At 26.2% G+C, this 26,694-nt stretch overlaps 1 protein-coding gene across 1 annotated transcript in view; it reads left to right on the top strand.

The window, feature by feature from the left end:
* LOC107441504 (cell adhesion molecule Dscam1) overlaps nucleotides 1-26,694 on the top strand; it is a 410,456-nt gene that overhangs the window by 212,594 nt on the left and 171,168 nt on the right. The window contains exons 8-9 of the mRNA XM_043043537.2: nucleotides 1,705-1,992; nucleotides 5,304-5,423. Coding sequence (XP_042899471.2) covers nucleotides 1,705-1,992; nucleotides 5,304-5,423 — 408 coding nt within the window. The remainder of the gene's footprint in view (nucleotides 1-1,704; nucleotides 1,993-5,303; nucleotides 5,424-26,694) is intronic.

Below are 26,694 nucleotides of genomic sequence, written 5' to 3'. Positions count from 1 at the left end.
TAAATAAATGCATAAATAAATAAATTATTAAACTGTTTATTATACTGAACAATTGAAATAATTAAATTAATTTTAAGAGGCTGCAAATTATTAAGAATTTACTTGAAAAATATTTAACTAACCAGTAGTCAAGGAGAGGAGACTGATTTGCCTACTCTAGGTGAGATTGAAAAGGCGATTAAGAATATGAACAACAATAGATCTTTTGGACTAGATAGAATAAAAGCTGAGCTTTTGAAAATTAAGGAACCAGAATTGATCGGGGCAATCCAAGATATTATATGCATGATATGGGAATTAAATACTTGGTTGCGGGTTTATTTATTTGTAAGATTTTAATTAAGGATCATTAGGTAATTATCATTATGAAAGATAATTACATGGGTAATTATCTTTTATTTTTATCCCTACTGGAAAATTACATTTCAAGGATTTCTTTTTAATAAAATGGATGACTTTTTAACCACAATTGTGTTACTGTTAAACTATTTAATAAGTCAAATTTTTTTACTAAAAATATAGACGTAAATTATTTTTAATTTAATAATTATGTTATGATTCCTTTTAATCGTACATCGGTGTCATGTAGTACTCTTTCTTACTCATTGTTTAGCAATGTTGCTTAAAATATCATATCTAAATGGTTCAAATTTACGTTTAAATTTAAGCACGATTTATAGAATAAAGCATATCAAGACATAAGACATTAAGACATACATAAAACATATTAATTGGATAAATTGCGCATATAATATCCTTCATATAATTCATGGATTTCAGAAACTCAAAATGCTATGTCAATGTTTTTTTACGAAATTTATAATGCCCAGAACTTGCTGTTTAAACACAGAAGCTCTTGATGCTGCTTAGTAAAGAAGTCAATGAATGCAACAAAAATCATAAAAAGAATATGCTTCTTTTCAAGCTTCATTCCATTCATATTGATAAAATGCTAATATTTCCCTATTCTTATCAAGTAAATTAAAATAAAAATAGGAACTGATTTGAAATTTAATGCTTATTTTTTTAAATCAGTGTTGCGTTATACATTCGATGCGAAATGAATGATAAATTAGTGTAATTAAAGTCCCTTTGTAGTTAATGACATTAATTATAACTCTTGGTTACTTTCGATAATTTCAAATAAACACTTTTTTTTGATTACGAACAATAAATAATTTCTTTTGAAAACTATTTATAGCAATGTGAATAGCAGAATATTATAATATTTCTCTCTTCACAAACGCCATCACAAGTATATATTATATGTGGCACAAAAATGAAGTGTCATGTTTATATTATTCATAAAAATCTTTCACGACACCTATAGCATTCACTATTCCATCTCATATTCTTTCTACCAATCTGTCTATTCAGTTTGTCTGAATGGCTTGAAAGAGGAAAGAGATGTTTGAATTTTTTTATTATATTTTTCATTATGACCTTAAAAATTTTTTCAACTCCTATTTTTTTCAATTATTTTGGATAAACATTTATTTAATTTGAAACTAAAATAATAATTTTTGCATTTTTCATATTTGCAATAATACTAGTAAATCAAAATATTACGCTGAGTTTAGAATATTTCATTTCTCGCTTCACAAAAGCATTTGTTATAAACTGACAGCACAATGAACTGCCATGCTTATATTTTTCATAAAGACTTCTCTTAATACCTATAGCATTCTTTGTTCCATCTTCCAGCCGCCCCACTCATCAGTCCATTCAGCTTTTCTGAAAGTCTTGAAGAAGGGATGAGAAGTTCTATCATCTGTTCCGTAATAGCTGGCGATCCGCCCATCTCCCTCACGTGGTACAGAAACAGCCGTCTTCTAAAGGAAACATCTCCAGATATACAGATCGTGCCTATTACGGATTTCGTTTCCTCCCTCATCATTAATCATGTGTCACGACACCATAGCGGCAACTACACGTGTTTTGCCTCCAACAGTGCTGCTGCCACAAATTACACTGCAACCATGATCGTAAAAGGTGAGTGGATGATTACTGGCGTGGGGTGGTTTTATGCTGAGAGATAATACTTCATTTCCAGTGGATGTAATATTCGACAAATACATTATTCGTCTACCTCCTATTATCTGTTTTATAGGTTTGTAGGTGGAGATAGAAAATTTAATAGTATTTACCTACCCTTAAAGATGTTTGCGGTAGCACAGTGAAATGAAGCTTATTAAAAGTTTACGAAAAGTGTTTACCCTTTCATAGTACTACCATAAGAATATTATATACGCAAATTTTTGAGTTTTGGCAATATGTTTTTAATTTAATTGTAGGATTTCTAGATTAAAACGTGAAAATTCACGGGCAAAATATTTAAAAATGGGGAAAATATTTCGTAATTTATTTATTACGGAATGGTTGACAATAAAGCTGTAATGGGACTTTATGATATTATTACTGGCCATAACTGATTACCTTTATGGCCATAATATCGATGCTGGTTGCCATCATTGATATAAATGCCACACTGTTATCTACAGAATATAAAAATAATTGCACTTTAAGAGGTAAATATAAATGTCTTGAACTCTCAACCATTACATAAATAAAAGATTGTGATTTTAAAGCTATGATTAGTCATGCTATTGAAGTTATTATCTGATATCTTCTTATACAGTTTGGCAGTTAGGATAAGGTTAAAGAAATAATCATCATTCGAAATTAAACAATTTAATTGTTTTAGCTTCTTATCCGAAAATCAGTTCCAAAATTACTAAGATTATAAATAAATTTGAGTTTAAAGTCGTTTTCTCCTTGTAAATAAACTAAATTTCATTAACCTTAAGCACCATATTGCTGATATTTATAGCTAGGGTATTTAAAGAATTTCATCCCAGATTGATCTTGAGTGCACTGGACGTGTCCTTAAGCTTCAACTGAAAGGACATGAATGATATGTTCAAAATCAGGACGTTATCGATCTTCTATCGCTCTATAGTTAGAATTCAAATCCCAGGTTTGATTTTACCTCGGCTAAAATTATTCAACACTACTCTTCCTCTTTCGAACTTGATTTTTGAGAATCATTCTATGTCTTGAAAAATTCCAATAATTTAGTTAAGGATCTTCCTAACTTCGAACCATTTCCTAATATTTGAAAACCTATTTTTAATTAAATCTGTTGCACCTTGGGATTCCTGCCAAATTCCCCACGCCTGTTGTTTTACCTCCTTTTTCATTTTCTCTCTCATACTTGATTCTTCGAACCATTTCCTAGTATTTGAAAACCCATTTTTAATTAAATCTGTTGCACCTTGGGATTCCTGCTAAATTCCGCCACGCCTGTTCTTTACCTCCTTTTTTATTTTCTTGTTCAAACTTGATCCTCTGTCCCTATTGGTTAAACTACTCTGCATGCTTTTGTCTCTTTACTTTCTGTAACATCATTTGGTGTTTGGACACTGAGAAAGATACTTCTTTATACAACTGAAAGGATGTCCATTTATGCACCTTTTTATGCCATAGCCTTTGCCTTTTTATGCCAAGCTGTTTCTTGCTTTGATCTACGAATAACAATGTATACCCCATCCATTGTTGGATAAATCATCTTCATGATCATATTTTACAAAATATACATTGGTATATTGTTTTTTGCAAATGAATCTTATGAAATAATACAATTTAATGAAACTGTATTTAGTAATTCAACGATCAAATTATGTATCAAAACTATTAACACAAAATACTTTAACAAGTGACTATTCTTTCATCGAAAAGTTAAGAGGGAACAAACAGGAATTCAATTTCTTTTACATTTAAAATATTGCGATTAAGTTAAATTAAAATGTTACTATAATAAAATGTAATTGTGAAGTTAAAATGCTGCGATTTCGAATTTATTTATTCGATTTATGTTATGTTAGTCAATAAAAATTAGTTAGTCAGTCATTAGTTTCTTATGTTAATAAAAAGTATTATTGTCCATGAATTAATAGTTTTTCCATATTGAGAGGGGAAAAACGAATCGTAAAAAATAAAATAAAAAATCGAATTAATCAGAGTCATACTCAATGAAATGCTTCAATTTCAAATACTCATAAAAACAAAAATAACGACATTTTGAAATACCGTTTTAATTTTAAAAGGTTCATTTTTTAAGATACCATTCGTAAATAAATGCATGCACAATATTAATATCCTTCCTTGTTAAAAATCAGGCAATGAAATTAATTAACTTAACTAATTCTTATTTTTATTTTATAGCTTTGGAAACCTAGTTGAAAATTTGGAATGTCTGATAGACATTGGCAAGGCGCACAATGTTTTTTTAAAGATAGATACTCAGTTTTTCAATTAAACCTAGTATTTTCTTAATAGAATAACAATTTAATAAAGTAACGAATTAAACTAAATAAGATAAATGAAAAATATAAGAAGAAGAAAAAAAGACTCAAGTCTCACTTATAAAATCTTCAGAGTTTACGAATGTAAAAAATAAACATATTATTCTAGAGACATATTATTCTTTTCTAATTAATGTAATTTAGTCATCCAAACGAAGTAATTAAGAATAAAAGTATTTTTCTTTTAATTAAGATATCTTTTTAAAAAAATAAAACTGAAAATTTTAAAATTCTAATAGACATACCAACAGAAATGAGTACAAAAATTTGTATTTTTATATAAAAGAAAAACCTCTTGACAATTCTATCGTAATTAATATATTTTCAAATTTTTTGCTTATAAAAAGAATACAAAATTAAAAGCAAGTCCAATAATCTAAATAAAGAAATATTAACATATTAATATTTAAAAACACAAAAATAGATTATCTAAAAACCACATAGATTGTGTGCTAAGATCAGTATTTCTAAAGACAAATCTTTTCACATTTGCACTTTCATGCTGTGCATAATAAGTTAATTTTAGAAATACGTACACCAAATGGCGTTTTTTCCCTTCCACACACAAAAAAAATTTCATGTCGTTCCATTTAAATTCACTGAAATCTTAATGGAAATTGATTTCCCATTTCATATACGTTCCCTTACTGTGCATTTCAGAAACTTGATTAATACTTACTTTAGTTAGGAACTGATATAGATATTTTTTCTCATTTTATGGTGGTGTATAAATCTTAGTGGTGCACGAAATATGAAGAAAAAAGTGATTCAACCATGCAGCACTTACGGATCCATTTGTGATATTGAAATTTGTTTTAATATTCATGAAGAAGAATATATTGATTAAAAAAAAATTTTCTTCGGTTGTCGTATCTGTTTCTTTGGAGTTTTTATATGGATCTTTTAATGGAATTTCTTTGCATTTTCTACCCAATTTAGCGCCACCAGTTTGGGTGATTAAGCCAAGCGATCAATCAGCCTTAGAAGGGATGTCTGTCACCTTTGATTGCCAGGCTGAAGGCCAACCAAGACCAGTTGTACGATGGAAATTCGGAAAAGGTAATATCAGCATTCCTGATATATTTTCCTACAAAAAAATATTTTTTGCTGACAAATGTAAATAGAAGGGTAAAGTGCATTTATCGACATGGTTAATGGCAGAGGAAATAGAAGCATGTACTAGCATAAAATCCAACTCTATATGAGCGTAGAAATAAATTAGTTAAAACATTTCATATACATTTATTCCATTTTCAAAATTTCCTCTTCAATAAAGATTATAAACTGTCCATCGTGCTTGCAAAATGAATCGAACTATTCATTTTGCAAGCATAATTGTTATGATATTTTATTTTATTTTTCTCATTTATTTTATTTTTTATTTATCTATTTTTTGTAAACTCTTAAAAAAACAGTTTAACGTTCGGTTTGCTGACCAATAATATTGATAAAATTATGCAAATTAACTGTCAACTTAATAAAATTTTCTCTAAAATTATTTTCCACACTATTTAAATTCCTCTATTCCATTATTAAACTCCTATTTAAAGCATAATAACGAGAATTCATGTTTATATAGCATAACGAGCTATATTTTTGATTCGACTTGCACTATAATAAATGTTGGACAAAATAATTTACTAATAGTAGTGTTGAAAATTCTAATAACTTTTATAAATAAAAAATAATTTTAAAAATTGTATGTGGAGGAAAAATTCTGGTAAAATTAGCGTATTGTATGGTAATGACATTTTTAGTTAAAAAAAGAACCTAATATTAAAAACTAAAATCTACCATATATAAGAAATTCATTTCATTATTTTTTCGGTTGATATGGTAACTATTTATGCTTATTACGACACATTAATATAAAATTGAAAAATAGATTTGACCGAATAAATGGTTTTATGCCATGCTCTGAGGTATCATGATGAAATTATCAATTTTTTTCACTTATAATAAAACTATATGTAATTGTTTATTTTACGAAAATAATTATCAAAGTACTTCGATACATTTTACCAAACAATTTAGTATTTGTATTGCGTAGTTTCTGTAAAAAGATAAATTTTACCATAAGCTGGTAGTTTTGACCATCTTTTTTTCTCAATGTATTATAAATTTTAAAAATAATATAGTTATAGACAAACTGCTCTAGCTTATAAACTCACTTACTAGCTGACTGCTAAAATATTGAAGTCGATTTCCTGATTTTTATTTTTTAATTTAAACTATTTAACTTATAAATGTTAAGCAAAAATGTCGCTAGTGTTTGCTCGTTATTTATTATTCCTCAAGAATACCAAAGCAAAATCTCGTATAAAATTCATAGTTTTTAATTGAGATGTATTGTGTTATATTGTAACTCTATAAGAAGAAGATAAAATTAAAGCACAATAAATTAATTAACATACAGTGACATTTATGACACATGCTGAGTGCCTCACTAATCAATAAATAATTTCGAAGATTAAATATATATATTTTTTTTATTTATTACAATTCTTAAATTTTTTTTCTAATTTAGAGATGAATTTTCTTTCAATAATGGAGAAAAAAATCGTTAAATGTTTTTAGATCTAACGACAGTAAAATAGTATGGAATTTTTTAACAATGAAAATATCTCAGAAACTAAGAAAAGCGTAGTTCTTAACTAAATTCAGTTTTAATTAAGGAATTATTTAGGTCAAGTCAATCGACTATGCTTTTTTTCTATAGTTTTATAAAAGAGTGACTTACTAAACGGAATATCTATTATGCTTCACTAAGATATTAAATAGAAAATTTTAATTTTACTTAAATTTTAATCGAATAATACAATCAAATCCAAGTTTTTTTAAATCATTAAATGAATGCTAATCTTATAGGCAAACATATTTTTTATAGATCATTATGTTTTATTTTCCATATGATTATGGATGAAACACTTATAAAATGCTTGAGCACTTTCCCAGAGTTGTCGAGACGATATTACCGGGCAGTACACAATTTACAGGAGATTTGTGAAATATTAATGAAAATTTTTTTAAATTTATTTTTATTTAAATTTTAATGTTTTAAAATATTTTTACAGTCAAACCTCAACCCATCGTTCCCGCATTGTTTTTTCCCGTATATATCATCTTTTTCTAACGGTCCTGTCGCAAATATTCTTAAAATGTTAAGTATACCCGTTTAGATCGTTTTTGAAACTAGCAGATTTACGCCTCAATCGTTCAGAAATTCTAACGTCATTTTCCAAGAATATTGAAAAGAATTCATTTTGAGACGAATAGCAATATTTTCTGTAATAATGAATATAATGAATATGACTCCAATAGTAATGAAGAAGAATATGAGGATTTCTTACTGCAAGGGTAAAAACGCTTCAAATATTACAGTTAGTGTTCAGTTGATGAACATGTTGAAACTTTGGTTGTTGGTTCAAGAAAAGGTTGCAGAAATGCAATGTGATACCAATGGAGACAATGTTATCAGTTATAACCAGGTCTTTAAGTCTTTGAAATAATAAAAAACTTACAGTGTTCATATATGATATTATTACAGAAAATAAAATATCTATCGGTTACAAATGTCGAAAACTTATTGTTAGAAGAAAATTTGTGTAAAATAAATTAAGTAAGTAAATATGTTTCTGCATCATCAAAAATTTTGCAATTAGTACATAATTCTTTTAATCTTTATAATTCAGAACTTTCTATTATATTTTATTCGTGTTAATAAAATATAATGGAAAATTCTGAGTAACTCTTACCTGATTAATACCTAAAAAACTAAAAAATTACCTAAAAAATGTCACGTTAAAGTATCTTTTAAATTTATTATTTAAACGTAAATATTTTTTTCCAAATTACAAAAGAAACTTTATAAAAACATGAAAACATTCGCATTTTTAAAGTATTTTTAACAATATTTTATCATAAATAATGAAAGTTTCGTTTCTAAAATTGATTTCTTATAAGAAAGACATTTCAAATATTCCGATGAAAAAAATATAAAGGGACATATTTTACTGAGAAATACTTTCCTCAGATAACAATCTTGAGTATTCTAAGACATTCTAGGAAAGAAACTGGAGAAAACAGTCTTGATTTCAACTTTTCAACTNTATAAATGTTAAGCAAAAGTGTCGCTAGTGTTTGTTCGTTATTTATTATTCCTCAAGAATACCAAAGCAAACTCTCGTATAAAATTCATAGTCATAGAACAACTGTTTTTAATCGAGATGTATTGCGTTATATTGTAACTCTATAAGAAGAAGATAAAATTAAAGCACAATAAATTAATTAACATACAGTGACATTTATGACACATGCAGAGTGCCTCACTAATCAATAAATAATTTCGAAGATTAAATATATATATTTTTTTTTATTTAAAACAATTTTAATTATTTTTTTTAATTATTTAGGTCAAATCAATTGACTATGCTTCTTTTTCTCTAGTTTTATAAAAGAGTGACTTTCTAAACAGGAAGTCTATCAGGTTTGACTAAGATATTAAATATAAAATTTTTATTTTATTTAAATTTTAATGGAATAATACAATGAAATCCAATTAAATCATTAAACGAATGCTAATCTTGTAAGCAAACATATTTTTTATAGAACATTATATTTTATTTTCCATACAATTATGGATGAAACACTTATAAAATGCTTGAGCAATTTCCCAGAGTTGTCGAGACAATATTAACGGGCAGTACAAAATTTACTGAAGATTAGTAAAATATTAATGAAAATGTTTTGAAATTTATTTTTATCTAAGTTTTAAAGTTGTAAAATATTTTTACAGTCAAATCTCGACCCATCGCTCCCGCATCGTTCTTTTTCCCGTATGTATCGTCTTGTTTTAACGGTCCTGTCGCGAAAGTTCTTAAAATGTTAGATATATCCATTTAGATCGTTTTTGAAACAAGCAGATTTATGCCTCAATCGTTCAGAAATTCTATTGTAATTTTCCAAGAATATTGAAAAGAATTCATTTTGCGAAGAATAACAATAACTCCTGTAATAATGAATATGACTCCAATAGTAATGAAGAAGAATATGAGGATTTCTTACTGCAAAGGTAAAAACACTTCAAATATTACAGTTTGTGTTCAGTTGTCGAAACTTGGGTTGCGGATCAAGAAAAGGTAGCAGAAATGCTATGTGATACCTATGGAGACAATGTTATCAGCTATAACCAGGTCTTTAAGTCTTTGAAATAATAAGAAACTTCCAATGTTCATAGGAACTTACAGAAAATAAAACCTCAATCTGTTACAAATGTCGAAAACTTATTGTTAGATGAAAATTTGTGTAAAATAAATTAAGTAAGTAAAAATGTTTTTGTATCATCAAAAATTCTTTTAATCTTTATAATTCAGAATTTTCTACTTTGTTTTATTCGTGTTAATAAAATAAAATCAAAAATTTTGAATAACTCTTAACTTAATTGCCCAAAAGAATGTCACGTTAAAGTACTTTAAAGTACCTTTTAAATTTATTATTTAAACGTAAATATTTTTTTCCAAATTACAAAAGATACTTTATAAAAACATGAAAACAATCGCATTTTTAAAGTATTTTTAACAATATTTTATCATAAATAATGAAAGTTTCGTTTCTAAAATTGATTTCTTATGAGAAAGACATTTCAAATATTCCGATGAAAAAAATATAAAGGGACATATTTTACTGAGAAATACTTTCCTCAGATAACAATCTTGAGTATTCTAAGACATTCTAGGAAAGAAACTGGAGAAAACAGTCTTGATTTCAACTTTTCAACTTCGAAGAAAGTTCTCGTATAAAATTCCATGTATGCATTACTTGCTGGCTTCATGACAGCTGTCGACTTTTTTATAGCCTTAAGCAAACAGCGTAAACTTAATATCTTTGATAGCAACTGAAAGTGCTTAAATATTGATATTAATCCCTTTTTATCATCTAAGATTGTGGAATTTCAATTAAAATGTATAGTTGCATGCAATTAATTGCTTTCGAGATCTCCATATAAACACATTTTCAAACATCTAGTTTGTAATATTATTCAATACACCACGCTCAATCACTATAAATTTAATGAAAAAAGAGCAATACTATTTTTGAAATGTTATAGTTATAAAAACTGTTTTTATTAAGGATGAAAAACTCAAAATTAAATATTAAATTCATTCGTAAATGTACTTCTATTATATGGATTAACAATGAAGATAAAAATCAGTAGTTGTATTGCTATTTACAGTTGTATTCATATAATCATATCGCCATAACTTTATTTTTTTTATATCATTCAATATAATGCATCCGAGTATTATACATTTCGGATTAAAGTTATACTATTAATTAAATTATATTTAAATAGTATTATAATTTTAAAAAAGGTACATATTGATGAAAAAATCAGAATAAAAATACATCTTAAATTAGTTTTTACATTGCAATGTATAATTAATTATTACATATTTTTTAAAATTCTAAAGTTAATAATTAAATTACAATAAGAGACAATATATTTTATAAAAGTTGCGAAAAATATCCTGGAATACTCATTAACTTAAACCTAACACAAAAAAATAACGAGAAGATCTATTATTGTACGGGTTTCTGTAAAATTAATAAGCTTTTATATTTTACTTTCATCCCTTAATAACGGAATATCATGAAATCCGTTATACATTAATGAGCCAAGGAAACGAGGCAATATTTAGTGGTTATTATTTAAAACATTAAACAGTTAAACATATAAATATTATACCCATAAATACCCCATTCCAAATTATCCAAAGGTATTTGAAAACAAACATAGAACTTTGTAATTTTTATGTTATTTTTAAGGTTTAGTGAAAAAGAATTTTATAAAAAGAAAAAGAAATTTGTAACTATTTCAGTTCATTTAAAAATTTACAGTAATATCCAAAAACGTTATAAAAGCTTATGATTAAATAATATTAGAATTTTTATTTTTTTCTATTTTGCTGATTATACAGAATTAATAACCAAAAAATTCACATCAGTATAACAAAGAGTTTATAAAAAAATATCAAGAGGCATTTATCAAAGAATATGAAGTTATGTGTGTGATCATGATCATAAAAATATTTGAAATAAAACTTTATATCAAAAGTATAATAAACGTATAATAAATTATCATTATTTTAAATTTAAATTTACATTGACATAAAATGTGCCTTTGCTTACTACTCATTTAATATCCTTACTATCAACTTTCAAACGGCAATTTATACAGTTTTATGTTTAAAAATTAGTTTACACGTAATGCCTTATAGTATTCTGCTTGATTCATAGCCTTATAAGTTTAGCCTTCAATTTCTCTTTATATATTTCCTTGCTTTAGACAGGTTTTCCACAAGAGTCATAAATTCCAAACTTCAAATTCGTTGATCCATGATAAGCCCCACCAGATCCTATCCATTAATTATTCTATTCAGATCATAATTATTCTTTATTCTTTATTCATCTATTTAAATGCTCAGAAAATTTCTTTATTAATCGGTCGTTGAATCTTGTGAATTTTGCTTTCAATATTTAAAGGCTAAAATGTTCGATTCATTATCCACACAGGCCTTGGCCAGAAGATTTAGTGTATGCATTTATTAAATGGGATTTTGTAAACCTCAAATATTAACTTTCTAAGTTGTGTTTAAATATTTGATTAGGAGCTTTAATTTAATCCAACTTTTTGCTTTAACTAATTGCCAACTAATTGCTTTATCCAACTTTCTATTCATTTATATGATATGAAATTAAAAATTCTCGATCACCCGTCTAAAGTTAACGTTATTCATAAGAAAATACATAATAAAAGTAATAACAAGTTGAGAATGTAATATGTGTGTGATTAGAAAAATGTATGAATAAATTAATGGAAAGGTTAGTTAGTCGACAAGTAACCAAATAAATGCATTAGTAGACGAAACACAACAAGTTGAGAATGTATATGTGTGTGATTAGAAAAATGCATGAATAAATTAATGAGAAGGTTAGCTAATCAACAATTAACCAAATAGTCAATTAACCTTAGTTATATAATTTTTAAAATTTTTGAAACATTTTTTTTAGAAAAAAATTGATAATTCTTTTAAGAATAATATATAGAAACTCAGGTATCAATAGCTTCCAAATCTTAGAAAAGTTACCAGGACACAAAATAGAAGTATATATAGTATTTAGTAATGCAGATCACATAATGAAAGGAAAGTTTTTATAAAAGCGTTCGCTTTAAGCATAATATAATATTTTAATTCAAAGAATAGAAAATTTTTCGAAGAAAAATTTTAGATAATACGCACCACCTTATCAGATACCAATGTGTTGAAAGAAACAAATTATACTCCAATTTTAACATTGAAACAAATTTTTAATAAATGTATGATAGTGTATTTATTGTCAATTTTAGATTAAACATTTCTCAATGCATTTTTACGAATTCCACCTCAATGTTTAAAATAAATTATTACCATGCTGCCATCTGATTACCTTGATAACCATACGTACATGCATTACGAAAAAAGTATTGCCAAAATTACCAGAATATGGTAAAGTTTACCATGTTTCCGGCTCTATGGGAGACCTAAAAGAGTTCAGTAATTTTTACCGAAGCAATTTGACAATGATTTTGGTAAACTAAAGAAGAAAATATGATCTTATAATATGTGATAAAACTTGGTAAATGTGGTAAAATTTGTAACTTTTATCATAATATCTTAGAGCATGGCATAAAAACCATTTATACGGCAAAATTAGCTTTCACAATTTGTATTTTTTACTAAATTTGTGGTAATAACTACTATAATTTTAAAAACTAGGATTTCTGGTAAACCACTACCATATGAACGGAAAACTGTCAAATACCTTATATTTTAGTTTTATTAACCAGAGTTAGGATTCATTTTCCAGAAATGTCATTATTTTGCTATAAGTAAATTTTATTTTTTTTTCTCCATTCATTCACATTTGAAAGAAAACATCCTTTTTAAAGCTTTAGTGGTTTACCTACATTTTTAAAAAAATAATATTAAAATTTCCTTAGCATTTAGTTTTATAGGTTTTGTCTTATTTCAGCAGTTTAAATAGTATTTAATGACATAGAAAATGTGCGTAAAAGGAGAAATTAGCTTAAAAAGATAAATTAATCATCAAAACTCTGTAAAAAATTAGAACTATATAAACTTATTCAACTATTTATAACCATTTCCTAGTTATTTTGCGATTGAGGAAATTTAAATGGAAACATAATAAAACTGTGACAAATTTAGAAAAAAAATATGTTATAAACACACTGTATTGTATATTGCCTACAAGTATACGCTTCAATTATTACTTCAACTTCTTTTTCTAAATTTTTATGCTTTCAACCTCTTTTTCCCATTAGCTCTGAAACTAAATTTATCAGTTATGTGGAGTATAAAATTGGATAGAATTTCCAATATTTGTAGATCATTGCTTATTACTTGCTTCAGTGATTCAAAACTTAGGTTATTTATTTTTATTATTTACAATTTTTATACTTTATTATTTATATTTTTGAGGCTTAACAACTTTTATAATTACAAAACACCATTCAGTTAAATCTTTTTAGTATGTCTGATTTTCATTAAAATATGTATTAAAACAAACAGAAACACCGATGAAGAATTCGTTACTGTTTTTTTTTCCGGCATCATTGCAAGAGACATAACTATGTAAATAAAAGAAAATGTCGAAGACTTTACATAGACAAGTACACAGATAAGTTATTAATAAGTTTTCTTAAGATACTTTTTATTTATAAATATAAAACAATTTTGGAATTAATAAGTTGTTGTATTTAAGTTTTTTTTTTGTTTATTTATGATTATAAGAAATGACACTTGATTTTATTAATACTGTACTGTTCAAATAATTGTAAAAAAGTTTTAAAAGAAAAAGTTTCGTTTTTTCACTATAGGGAAATATGGTTTATTTGCAATGTGATTTGTGTGCACAAAAGAACTTTTTTGAAGACAATTATAATTTGACTGTATAAGATTTGGGTAAATATTTTTAGCTTCATAACCAGTGATCCAGACTTTCATAACACCATTCACCAAGTTTCATTTTGTTTTTTTTGTCCATTTTAAACTAACTACTTCTAAAAATAATTCCGAATTTTGCTATTGGATTCAAATTTAATGAATTTCCATGTAAACCGAGTAACATTTTCCAATTCGAATCTCTTGACTTTCTTGAGATATGAAAAATAGCAAAGCCATGTTAAAATGAGCCATTAAACGGGATATCCTTAGGTTATGATACGTTCAGTTATGAAGAACGGGATATCCTTTAGGATAATTACATGTAATGTAATAATTCATCATGCTTTAAAAACTAGACAAATCTTGAAAAAAAGCATTTTGTTTTAAATGCTGTTGTTAGTCATTTTTTAAGCCAGAAAAACTAACTCTATTCAGTATATTTTCACAATCTAAAAATTTTTACGTTTTGTAGTTTTAGCAGTTTGTTTTCAAAAGTACTTCTTTGTGAGACTTAAATTTCAGACATATTTTAATGCAAATCTTAATCAATAGCTTTCAAAATGCTTCTTTATTTTTGCAATTTATCCTGTTAACTAGTCAAAATGAAATTTCAAGTCGTGCTTAAGAATCTGTTCCATTTCTAAATGGTTTATTAAGAAATACTCTTACACTTAAGAATATAATGAACAAATCACAAAATCTCTGAATGAAAACATTCACGTTTTTTCAACAAAACATGATACACAAAAACATAAAATGCAGTTGAAAAAATATTTTTGAAATGAAAATTGAGCTTTTAGACTGAGATAGAGAAAAGCGCAAGTTAGATTTCTCATGTCAGCGATTCAAGAATTCAGGTACACTCTGATAGCAGGAAAAACGAAGAAAGTATTTGAATTGTTTTGTGCATTTTCCTATGATCATTTCTGCTTAGCATAGTCACTCTTCATGCTTAAATATTGTTAAAACTGCATTTTTTGATTTGTCTTTTTTTGTTTGTTTTTCTGTGAGGAAATGAAAAATTGAGAAACATTTGGTTTTGTAATTATAAAATTTCAAAATGTTTTCACAAGTACACTGTAAAACATTTCTGATTTAATTACAGTAAAATGTACTGCAACTTAGTGCACCAGTATTTTTAACAGTAAATTTTAAGGTGCGAAAAATCTGATATATGGGTGATTCTCACGAAATAAGACATTTCACTGTCCCTTGCTCCAAGATCGAATACTAAAATATTAAAAGATAGGTTTCTTAAAAAAATTAATGAATTGCATTACTGTTAGCACTTTAAAATGACTTTGCACGAGCATTGACTGTATAGTATAGTTCAAAAAATTAATTGAACTTCAAAATGTCCTTTTCCTGGCATGTCCCAAACAATGCTTCCAATAATAACTAGCTCAAAACTTTCCATAAATTTTTCAATATCTAATTTTTTTATCTCAACCGGTGTAAGCATTTCTAGAATATACGCAGAGGGTATTATTTACAAAAATTTCGTATAAAAAATTTTTTTCTGTCAGTAATTTGTTTGTCCCAAGAGTATCTGTCATTTTCCTGGCTACTCTTATTTAGTAGTTTATAACCAAAATAGGTAGAGCCAGCAATCAATATCTTATGTTAAGAGATTGATTAGATACCCTCCTATATGAGCATGTCTTGTTGCATGAATAAAGAACCAATTTTCTGGTTCAGAATCTATTTCAAAAAATTTTTCAAGGTGAGTAGGTTTTTATTTCATTTTCCTGGCTTTTTGAAATTATTAATAACAAAAACTACATAGATTTATCTGAGTTATTTTAAGAAATCCTGTTGTTTTCTGCAGAATATAAACGTCTTCGGCCAAAATATTAAATTAAAGTAAAGCTACATGCTATAAAACGGCGAATTTGTCATTATCTTGGCTGTCATTTTCCTGGCTTATGAATTCTAGGACATTGAAGTGTTGCCAAAATTTTTTTAATTGCTAATACAGTAAGGAGGAAAAGCAAATATTAACCTAATACCAAGTTTATGTATGATTGTAATATGCTTGGAAGTAATCAAAGTTATTTATTTATTTAATGATTGATTATTATACACAATTTTACTCTGTACATATCAGCAACAAAAAAATATTTGATTCTTTCTACAATGGATAAAAAGAATTAATTTAAGCAATTTATGGTCCATCTAACATAAAGGCCTAAGTTGAGTTACTTACTATTAACTTAAAAAGACTGTTTTTTAAATTTCTAAGCTAATATGTTATTTTCCTGGTAATCAAGATTTGGTGAATTTATATTTTTTTTTCTCAACTAAATTTCAATAAACTACACTGCTGTCTGCAAGATATTAATAAATGCAACTAAAGAAGTATACAAAAAAATTTTCAGATTATTTTGAATACTTTAAATTTGAAGAAAGTTTTTGGTCCGAATTGTCATGTTTAAAAAGAATCACCCATATACCGTATTTTTTACAATAATATTTATTGTAAAAACAACAGAAACACTGCAGTTAAATAAATATCACTGTAAAGTATAATGTATACAATTTTACAGTAAAAGTGGATTTTACCGTAATGCTAAATTTATGAATAGACCCAGGAGACTACTTTCTACCGTAATTTCACCTGGAATTTTTTTAGTGTAGCCCTTACCTTAAAAGCTCTGTAGCAATAAATTATCAACAACTCTATATTTTTTATTTTGATTTGCTTAATGGATTAGCCACTAATTGTTCGTAAGAAGAGTAGTATTTTTATTACTCACATAAACACACGACAAATAATTATTTTCTTATATTTGCATAATCGTTCTTGCAATTAATTTATTTTAAGTACATTATAATCTTTTTTTTACATACCAGGATTCTTAAATGATCCTTAATTTATATTCTGGTTACTCGAAGAATAATCCAATAATTAATCATTTCCTTTTATTGTAGATATCAGTGTAGTTTTTGTTAGAGAAATTTTACATTTAAATCTACTTAACAGCTGTTACTGATTAAAAAAATGTACCATATCTCTTTTTTTACAATTCACTGCTATTTTTACTCCATTAAATTCTGACTTCTTTTATTGAGTGAATATTTATTAACTTTCTTTTTACTCCTTAGTCACACATAAAACTTCGATACATCAAGAATTTTTAAAAGAAAATTATTCTTGTAGCGAAACATTCAGTTCACACAGAATGGGGAATAAAATGATTCATTCTTTTGATCGCGATTTTTTTCTCAAAAATGCAATTTTTTTTATTCTTTGTTGTGCAAAGAAACTAAGATAAATGAGTATTATTTTTCAACTCGTGATGAATTGGTGCGATTTGTCAAGTAAATGCATTTCCAATTTTTGCCATCTATTTCGTATTCGCATAAGCAATCGATCTTTTTTACTTAATATTTTTAGAATTTCTTTTTTCGAGTGCTTTGAAGAACTGAAAATTTGTATCTTCGTTCTTATAACAAATGCGAAACAAAAACATAAAATACATTCAGAAATCCTATGTTTTAAAATGGAATAATTTATTAGAAAGCAATCTGAGCGCTTTACTTAAATAAAAAAAAATTGTTTGGTATATTAAAGTAATTGTGTTTTCTGAATAAATTATTAGCTTTGAATAAGTAACGATATTTTGTTAACTTTATACGCAATTCAAAAAAATACAGAATTATACCAATAAGTTATTAAAAATTTTCATTTTCTTACCGTATATTAAAATTTCTTTTCAAATTCGCTTAACTATGCTTAAATACTAATTAATTAATTAAATGCATATCTAAGATGCATAAAATAATAATTTAAACTATAATTTTCGTTTCACTCACTAAAATTCTAATTTGTTTTTTTTTTCAAAATCCTTCCACCAACCTCTTATTTAAATCATTAATTAGTAGTATTTGACATAATTAATCAGTTTTACGTTCCTAAATTTTGCATGCATTAACATCATAAATTAATGATTCCTTATAACAGAAATTTCAATGCTCTGTGATAACATACACATTTTTAAACAGTAATCTTTATATTTTGTTTAACTTATAAGGATAGATTTCCTTTCCATTACATTTCAAACATACTTTCAACCATTTCAACCTAAGTAGTTATTTATTTAATAATTTTGGAATTTTAAATCTAAATTTATAAAATATGCAAGCGTTGACTGTTATCAATTGCTAAATAAAAAATTTTTACCATTTAATAAATATAAATAAACAATTTTTCTGATTCACGTAATATTTTAAATTATTAAAGAAATATTATTTTTGAGTAGCACAGTCTAAATATTTCAGATATGTTATAAATGAAGTTCTATAATAAAAAACATCAAACAATGCAAATTATTATGTAATGTTTTGTAACTGATGTCATTTTGTGCGCTAAATGTCAAACGTTGTTACTCAATAAGCTAATTTTTTTATACTATTTCAATTGATTCTGCATTTTATTCAAAATAGAATTTTTAAATTTTCGCTTATTACTTTTTAATTCATTAAAAGCTTCAAGAATTGAATTGCAACTATAGACAATTATATAAATGAAGTGATAAAACTCAAAATGACAAACAATGTAACTCACAAAATATTTTTTCAATGAATTCTTTTTTCACTTTCTCCTTAAATTAAGCTTTAAATTATTCCTTACAAATAAATCATTTCTATAACTGAAACCGATTATGAGAAAAAAGTACTTTTACCATTAGTAATTATATTTTTCAAATAATCCTTCAGTATGTTATTTAAAATAGAAATTTTGAATTGTCGTTTATTATTTTTTAATTCACTAAAGCTAAAGGATTTGAAATGCGTGCATAAATGGTAATAAAAACTTTTATGATATAATTCATAGTGTTGAATAATGCAACTTATGAAATTCCATTTTTTTAAGTAATTTCACTTATTGTGTTATTTTTCAATTTTTAAGTCTCAAAATTTAATTATTTATTTATTTTTAATTTTTAAGATATTAAGATTTAAACTATTACTTACAAATCAAAGAAACCGATAACTGGAAAACTGAAACCGATTTTGAGAAAAAAGGACTTTCTTCAATAATAATGTCTTTTCCTAACAAATGCTCTTGAGAAAATTCTAAAATTACTAGTTGTCTCATATCTAGTGTCATTTTGAAAAGTCACAGGACCCAAAAGCCAATAGAATGTTTATGGAAGGAGCGAGCGAAATATCCGAAATTCCGGAAATATTTTCCAGCACCAGGTTGATGAAGATTATCAAAGAGCTGGCATGCCAGTCGTTACTCAAAGTAAACACTGATACCAAGCAAACTATTTTCTCGGCTATCATTAATTAAAACGATTCTTGTGAAAAGAATTGGCTTTTCTGCCGCATTCCTACCCGACTCAGACAAAGTTTTAATGAAACATTTTTCCGTCTCTTCTGACCATCAAACGTCGAATGGTTGGCAATAACGGAAAAACGATTTACTAGAAATGTTTCCAGCAAACAAAATTAAAACTTGGATGAATTAAATATTTGCCCGATTTCGTTTTTAGATAAAGTCGATTCTTTATGAAGTTATATGTTTCATGGAGTTAATTTGAAGCTGAAATCGAAACGCATTTGAAGTATACTGATTCAATTACTTGCGAGAATCTGATAAAGATTTGATTAGTAAATGCGATTTAGAAATGTAGAAGTTTTATTCATCTTCTTCTATGAAGATGTTGTATTCATTAACATTCTATCAAGTAGAAATTGGAATAAAATTTATTAAAAGAGTAAGTTTAATTATGTAATGTTTTACCGAATAATCAGAAATTATTTAAATATTTTCCAACAGGACGTTGATGAAAATTACCAAAGAGCTGACATACCAGACGGTACTCAAAGTAAACATTGATGCTACGAACTGTATTTTATCAGCTATCATTAATAAAAAAATCAAAATAAAAAAAAATTTAAAAACCACGTTTTTGTAGTGGAGAATAATAATTAAGAAACATAAATTAGAAAAACGAAAAACGTGGAGGACATGAAATACATAACAGTAATGGTATACTAGTGTGTGTATGTGTGCTCATGAGAATATGTGTATCTATACCTGTAATTGTATCTGAATGTGGATGTGGATGTGGGATATGCTTGTTTATATGCATGTGTATGTGGATGTATATGTGGATGTGCATGTGGTTGTGTATGTGTATGAGTACGAAAATGTGTATAAGTATGTGTATATGTATTGTTATGTACTTCATGAGCCCCACGTTTTTCGTTTTTCAAACTTTTGTTTTTTAATTATTATTCTCCACTACAAAAACGTGGTTTTTAAAAATATTTTTTTGATTTTGATTTTTTTTGTACTCACTTCCAAAATCTCAATTTTTTCACTCACTGTACACAAAACTTTTCATCTGACATGTGACACTAATTTGAAATAATTGAATTGACACCAAAAGACAATCACGAAGAAATTAGTTTTTCTTTAATTTTAAATTTATTTTACTTTGTATGTCTTCTTTCTCTTCATTTTCATGCATTGTCATCCAATTCTGAACTATGTGCCGACTTTAAAGTCTGTAGCTAGTCGGAAAGTTAGCTTAAAATTGATTACAAAATTCCTCCCGAAAAGACATACACGAAAGCAAGTTAATATAAGCGTGGTAAAAATGATTTTTGGGAAAGGAATTGACTTTTCTGTCGCAATCCTTCACGAAGCAAACAAATTTCAAATGAAAACATTTTCCGTTTCTTCTGATCATCACATGTCGCATGGTTTGCAATAACGGAAAAATAATTTGTAATAAATGTTTCTAATAAATAAATTTTGATTAATTAAATTTTTGAAATTTCAGTTTTAGATGAATTCGATTCTTTACGAAGTTAAATATTTCATGAAGTTGATTTGAAGTTAAAATCGAAAACGCATTTGAAGTAGATTGATTGAATTACTTGCGAGAATCTGATAAAGATTTGATTAGTAAACGTGATTCGATAAACATAGAATTTTTGTTATCCTTCCTTATTGAAGAAATAGTGTTAATAAAGATTTTATAAATTAAGATTCGATCGAGTAGAAATCGGAATAAAATTTATTAAATAAGATCATTTACATTTGTAATATTTCAGACAAATGTGTAATTGTTTTACTTCTAACAAGGTTTTCTTAGGAAATGAGATTTATAAATTATTTTAAAGAAATACACTTCTAATTATCTGACTAAAGTATTTATCTTAATATTCTGCAATAACGAAAAATAATTTACTAGAAATGCTTCCAACAATTGAAACTAAATCTTAAATTAATTAAATCTTTCTCCGATTTCATTTTTAGATAAAGTCAATTCTATATGAAGTTATATATTTCATGAAGTTCTACATGTTTTATGATGATAATTTGAAGCGAAAATCAAAACGTATTTGAAGTATACTGATTGAATTACTCGCCTGAATCTAATAAAGGTTTGATTCGTTACTATGACTCGAGAAATATATAATTTATACTATCCTTCCTCATTAAAGAAATTGAATTAATTTAGATTCGATTAAATGTAAATTTGAGTGAAATTTATTAAAAGATGCAATTAAGTTTTATATCGTTTTGAACATATTTGTAGCAGTTTATATGATAAAAATTCCTAGGAGGTTGTCTTAAAAAATAAGAATAATATTTTTTTTTAAAAATATATTGTTAATTATACCAGATTCATGGAAAGTGATTCATTATCCCCAAATTCTTTTATTTCTTAAATTTAATTTTATTTATTTTTTATTTTATTTATTTTATTTTATATTTTTTGCTTTATTTTGTTTAATCTACTTCTTACATGCAGTTAAAATTATAGGTAGAGTAAAAATGATTTTTTAAGCAAGTAAAACAAGGCCATAAAGTATGCCATAAAGCTTTAGCCATAAAGTATGTTTTGAAATTCTGAATATCGCATTCTGTGATGAATTCGCCAGATTTTGATACCTTTTCTGCGTTTTTTATGATTAAATGTTATTTTGTGATGCCCTAATTCGCATATATATTCCAATATATCTCATAAATGTCATAATAGACTGCCGCAGATGCTCCTAGTGGTTCAACATTCCTCTCACAATTAACGAAAGCATCAGCAATTGCAGAATGCTCCGTAAATTGTCTTCTATTATGTATAATTGGTGGTTAGGATGTTCTATTTAATACATTATTTTAATATATAATTTAATATATATACTTTTTATTATATTATTATTAACTTAGAATTTGAAGAGTTTTTAAATATAATTTTTTCACGATTTACCGTTTAATGACAGGAGAAAATAGAGCGGAATTAAACTACAAAAGTTAGAAATACCTTCAAATTTCAACCGGAAATCAAGCAGATTTTGATATTTTATCTACCCCTCTTAGTCACTTACGTTTGCCAGATTTCGATACTTCTTTTTAGTTTTTTCTCCAATATTAATTTTCCAAAACCTAATTTACTTTTCCAAATTTTCAGCAATAATAACAATATATGTGGGGTTATGGAATACTCCATATGTGAATTTCTTTAACATCTTTTTTTATCATTTATTTATTTGAAATAGACGTTATAAAGCATAGATAATAGTTAAAATAATTCTGCATAATAAACTGTTTTTATTTTTTAGATTGTTGAAATAAATTACTTTAAAAAATATCAAGTTTTCGTTTCTAGTATGAATCAAGGACTAAATAGTCTAGAAATATAGTAACAAAAATGAAGATGATTTAAAATAAAAATCACAAAAAAAGGACAACTATAGTTTCATTTTTGGTGCATTCATAAAAATAAGCTTCCTAAAAGAGCATCATCATTCTCAAATCATTCCCAATTCCTTTTTACTCAATAATTTTTTCGGAACTTTTTTTATGAATTCAAATATTGAAAATCGAATTTCCTATTTTTACTTATCAAATAGCATTATGCAGACTACTCTTTTTAAAATTTCATTATGTTTCTGTTAAAATGTAACATTTAAAATTTCATTATGTTTCTGTTAAAATGCAACATTTAAAATTTCATTATTTTATATTATTTGCTGAAAACTTAAGGAGGAGATCTATCATGTTAAAAGCAGATGTTAAAATCAGTCCTATTTTTACTTATCAAATAAAGCATTATGTAGGCTACTCTTCTTAAAATTTCATTATGTTTCTGTTAAAATGTAACATTTAAAATTTCATTATTTTATATTATTTGCTGAAAACTTAAGGAGAAGATCTATTATGTTAAAAGCAGGTGTTAAAATCAGTCCTATTTTTACTTATCAAATTAAGCATTATGCATCGGCTACTCTTTTTTAAAATTTCATTATGTTTCTGTTAAAATGTAACATTTAAAATTTCATTAGTTTATATTATTTGCTGAAAACTTAAGGAAGAATTCTATTATGTTAAAAGCAGATGTTAAAATCAGTCCTATTTTTACTTATCAAATAAAGCATTATGTAGGTTACTCTTTTTAAATTTTCATTATGTTTCTGTTAAAATGTAACATTTAAAATTTAATTATTTTATGTTATGTGCTAAAAACTTAAGGGGGATATCTATTATGTTTAAATATAATAAGAACTAAGCAACTAACAATTAAATCAAAAGCAATTTAGTTTTCAGTCACCCGTTGTTAAGTTCTTTCTTTATTTCATTGAAGTGGATCTTTGAAACGGTTTTTACTCTTATTGAGTTAACCTCTGAGCTATTAGATTCAGTGAGGCCATTATTATAAACTTTATCGTTAAACAAAGTGTCACATGTGACCCATAACATTCTACGACCATCTAGGGATTTCTACTCTTTTCTAAATACGTCTCGAATTTATTGAGCAATATGTCAGAAAGATGTCTAAATTTTTTTCCTAGCCTTTAAAGAACTCAAATAGTTTCTCTAAACTTATTCCCTTACAGTTTTTTTAGGTATTTCCTAGAAATTTGCTTTTCTTGTTTTTAATTTCAGTTATAAAAATTAAAAAAGTGCAAATTGATTTAATAAATAATTTTTCTTACTTCCCATTATATTTACTTTTTTACCAATAAGAAATCTGTGTTGTAGCAATTTATTTTTTATAGCAAAACTTAAAAAAATTCGCAAAAGATCTGCAAAAGATAAGAGATTTAGCTTAATTACTTATCAATATTGGAGATGTATGTAAATTACGAATAATTAAAAATAGTTTGGTGTGTACAATATTGACAAAAAAGAATGAAAAAAATATTTCAAATTTAATTTTTCAACTAAGGTATTTTTAATCATTGCATATTCAAATAAGAGATAATGCATTTCATAAATAATATACATCATTTTATTATAAATGATATACAGGTTTGAAAAATCATTAATCTAAAACAATTTGATTGAAAATGTATTCATTATAGAAGAGAATTTAAGATAAATTTAATTTATTTAAAAATATAAATCGGGAGCCTGCTCCTCTAACAAATTATTCATAGATATTTTCTAAGAAATTCTAGCCACCTCCGACGACCAGCTGGTCTCCGTTTTCATTTCAAGTATTTCGAGATTCAGTATCGTACTAAAAAATCAAAACAATGCGTTCGTATAATTAATTAACTCATATTGCTCAAAGGAAATTTGGTTTAATTTTTATCTCTTACATGTTTGTATTGTATCGTGGGTATCATGGTGAAATTGTTATTAAAATGCTTAGCTCAACATATGTTAGAAGAGAAAAAAAAAACAAATATGCTAATTTTCTAACTGGCGCTTTTGATGGATGATAAATCAGATTAGCGGCTTTATCAAAATCAATCATTTATTTGCTGTTATTAACTATGGAAGCTGATGAATTTCATTAGTAAGGGGTTTTGCTCAAAACCGAAAGGAATTTTAGCTATTATTTTTTTTATTTCAGATCTAAAATAGTAAAAAATATATTTTAAAGGAAAAATAAACTTCAAAAGCGAATTTAGCTTAACAGCGCTATTCAAGAACTGAAAGATAGCATAACCAAGTAAATGAGTATTTATGTTAACTAGTTAAAGTCAGTTTTCACTTTTATTTGACGCGTTAAGCCTAGTAGAAAGATTGTTGTCATTAAAAACTTTCCTTTTTTTAATATTGATAAACAGAAGTTGAGACTTAATTTATATAAGTCTTAAATGTAAGCTAAAAATAAATTTATCGACTTTTGGGACATAAATTTACTGTTTGTACCCAACCTTTCATCTTATACTTATCGCTATAAAGAATATGAGTTGGCTACTGCACTTTCGAGTATCTACCCACCCAAACATTAACATGCAAGATAAATGAATACAAATTTTAATATCACGATGCAGTGTCAAAAATATATCGCTTTTTACCAATTATAATGTAGTTTCATTGGTGTCAATATTTTTGCAACCCAAATATATAGCTTCATTGGTGTCAATATTTTTGTAACCCAAATATGTAGCTTCAATGGTGTCAATATTTTTGTAACCCAAATGAAATTTTCTAACATTCAATATTTTAATATCATGATTCATTGTCAAAAATATATCGCTTTTTACCAATTGTAATGTAGTTTCATTGGTGTTAATATTTTTGTAACCCAAATAAAATTTTCTAACATTCACTATGTTATCGAAATATTCACGATATTTTCATAATAAATGCTCCCATGAGTATTATTGGTAATCTGTATCCTGTATAAGTCAGAAGCTGGCGTCGATCAACTCATTGGTGAACTTGGCTTCATGATACCGATAACCAATAAGTGCAAATTTTTATTTTTAAAATAAAGTTTTAAAATTTAAAAGTATAGATTAAAAAAGATGTGAACAACCAATTATTATTATCGATATTTGCTATTAGAATTTAATAAATTTAAGAGCCTTGAAATTAAAATGCTGTTTAAATAAGTAAGAATAAATATATTTGTGTTTAGCATTATCAGTGAAAGTGAAACATAATATTTCTTTTTTCAACTTCAATTTTCGATAACTTTCATTAGCCTGAATGTTTTTTTTCCTCACACCCTTTTTTATGCACTTAAACTATGATTGTTTTTAACTTTATGAATATTTAATGTTTTTATTAGTCGTTAAGTTTCTACTTGTTCGATTTTTTAACTATTTTGTAAAAATGTTGCTTCCATGTCATCGCCTATTTTAATCGATAGCAAAGATTTTCATAATGAAGTTTTATACTTTTAATACTGTTTTCGCAACACTGGAAGGGGGTAACTACGAACCATCCTTTGAAAATTTGGAAACTAGTGAAGAAAACACAATCCAAATTAGTGCTCTTGTTCTCAAATTATTAGCGAGCATACACCCAGACAGACTTTCGCTTTCATGGATATAGAAAAGTAAAAGTTTTTGTCTAGTTAAGACATTTCTTGTTTGTACCAAATTTGCATGATGACAATAGC

Source organism: Parasteatoda tepidariorum, chromosome 8 (genome assembly GCF_043381705.1).
Source record: "Parasteatoda tepidariorum isolate YZ-2023 chromosome 8, CAS_Ptep_4.0, whole genome shotgun sequence".
NCBI lineage: Eukaryota > Metazoa > Arthropoda > Arachnida > Araneae > Theridiidae > Parasteatoda > Parasteatoda tepidariorum.
Note: the sequence above shows the minus strand (reverse complement) of the source record. Positions and strands in the feature narration are given on the sequence as shown.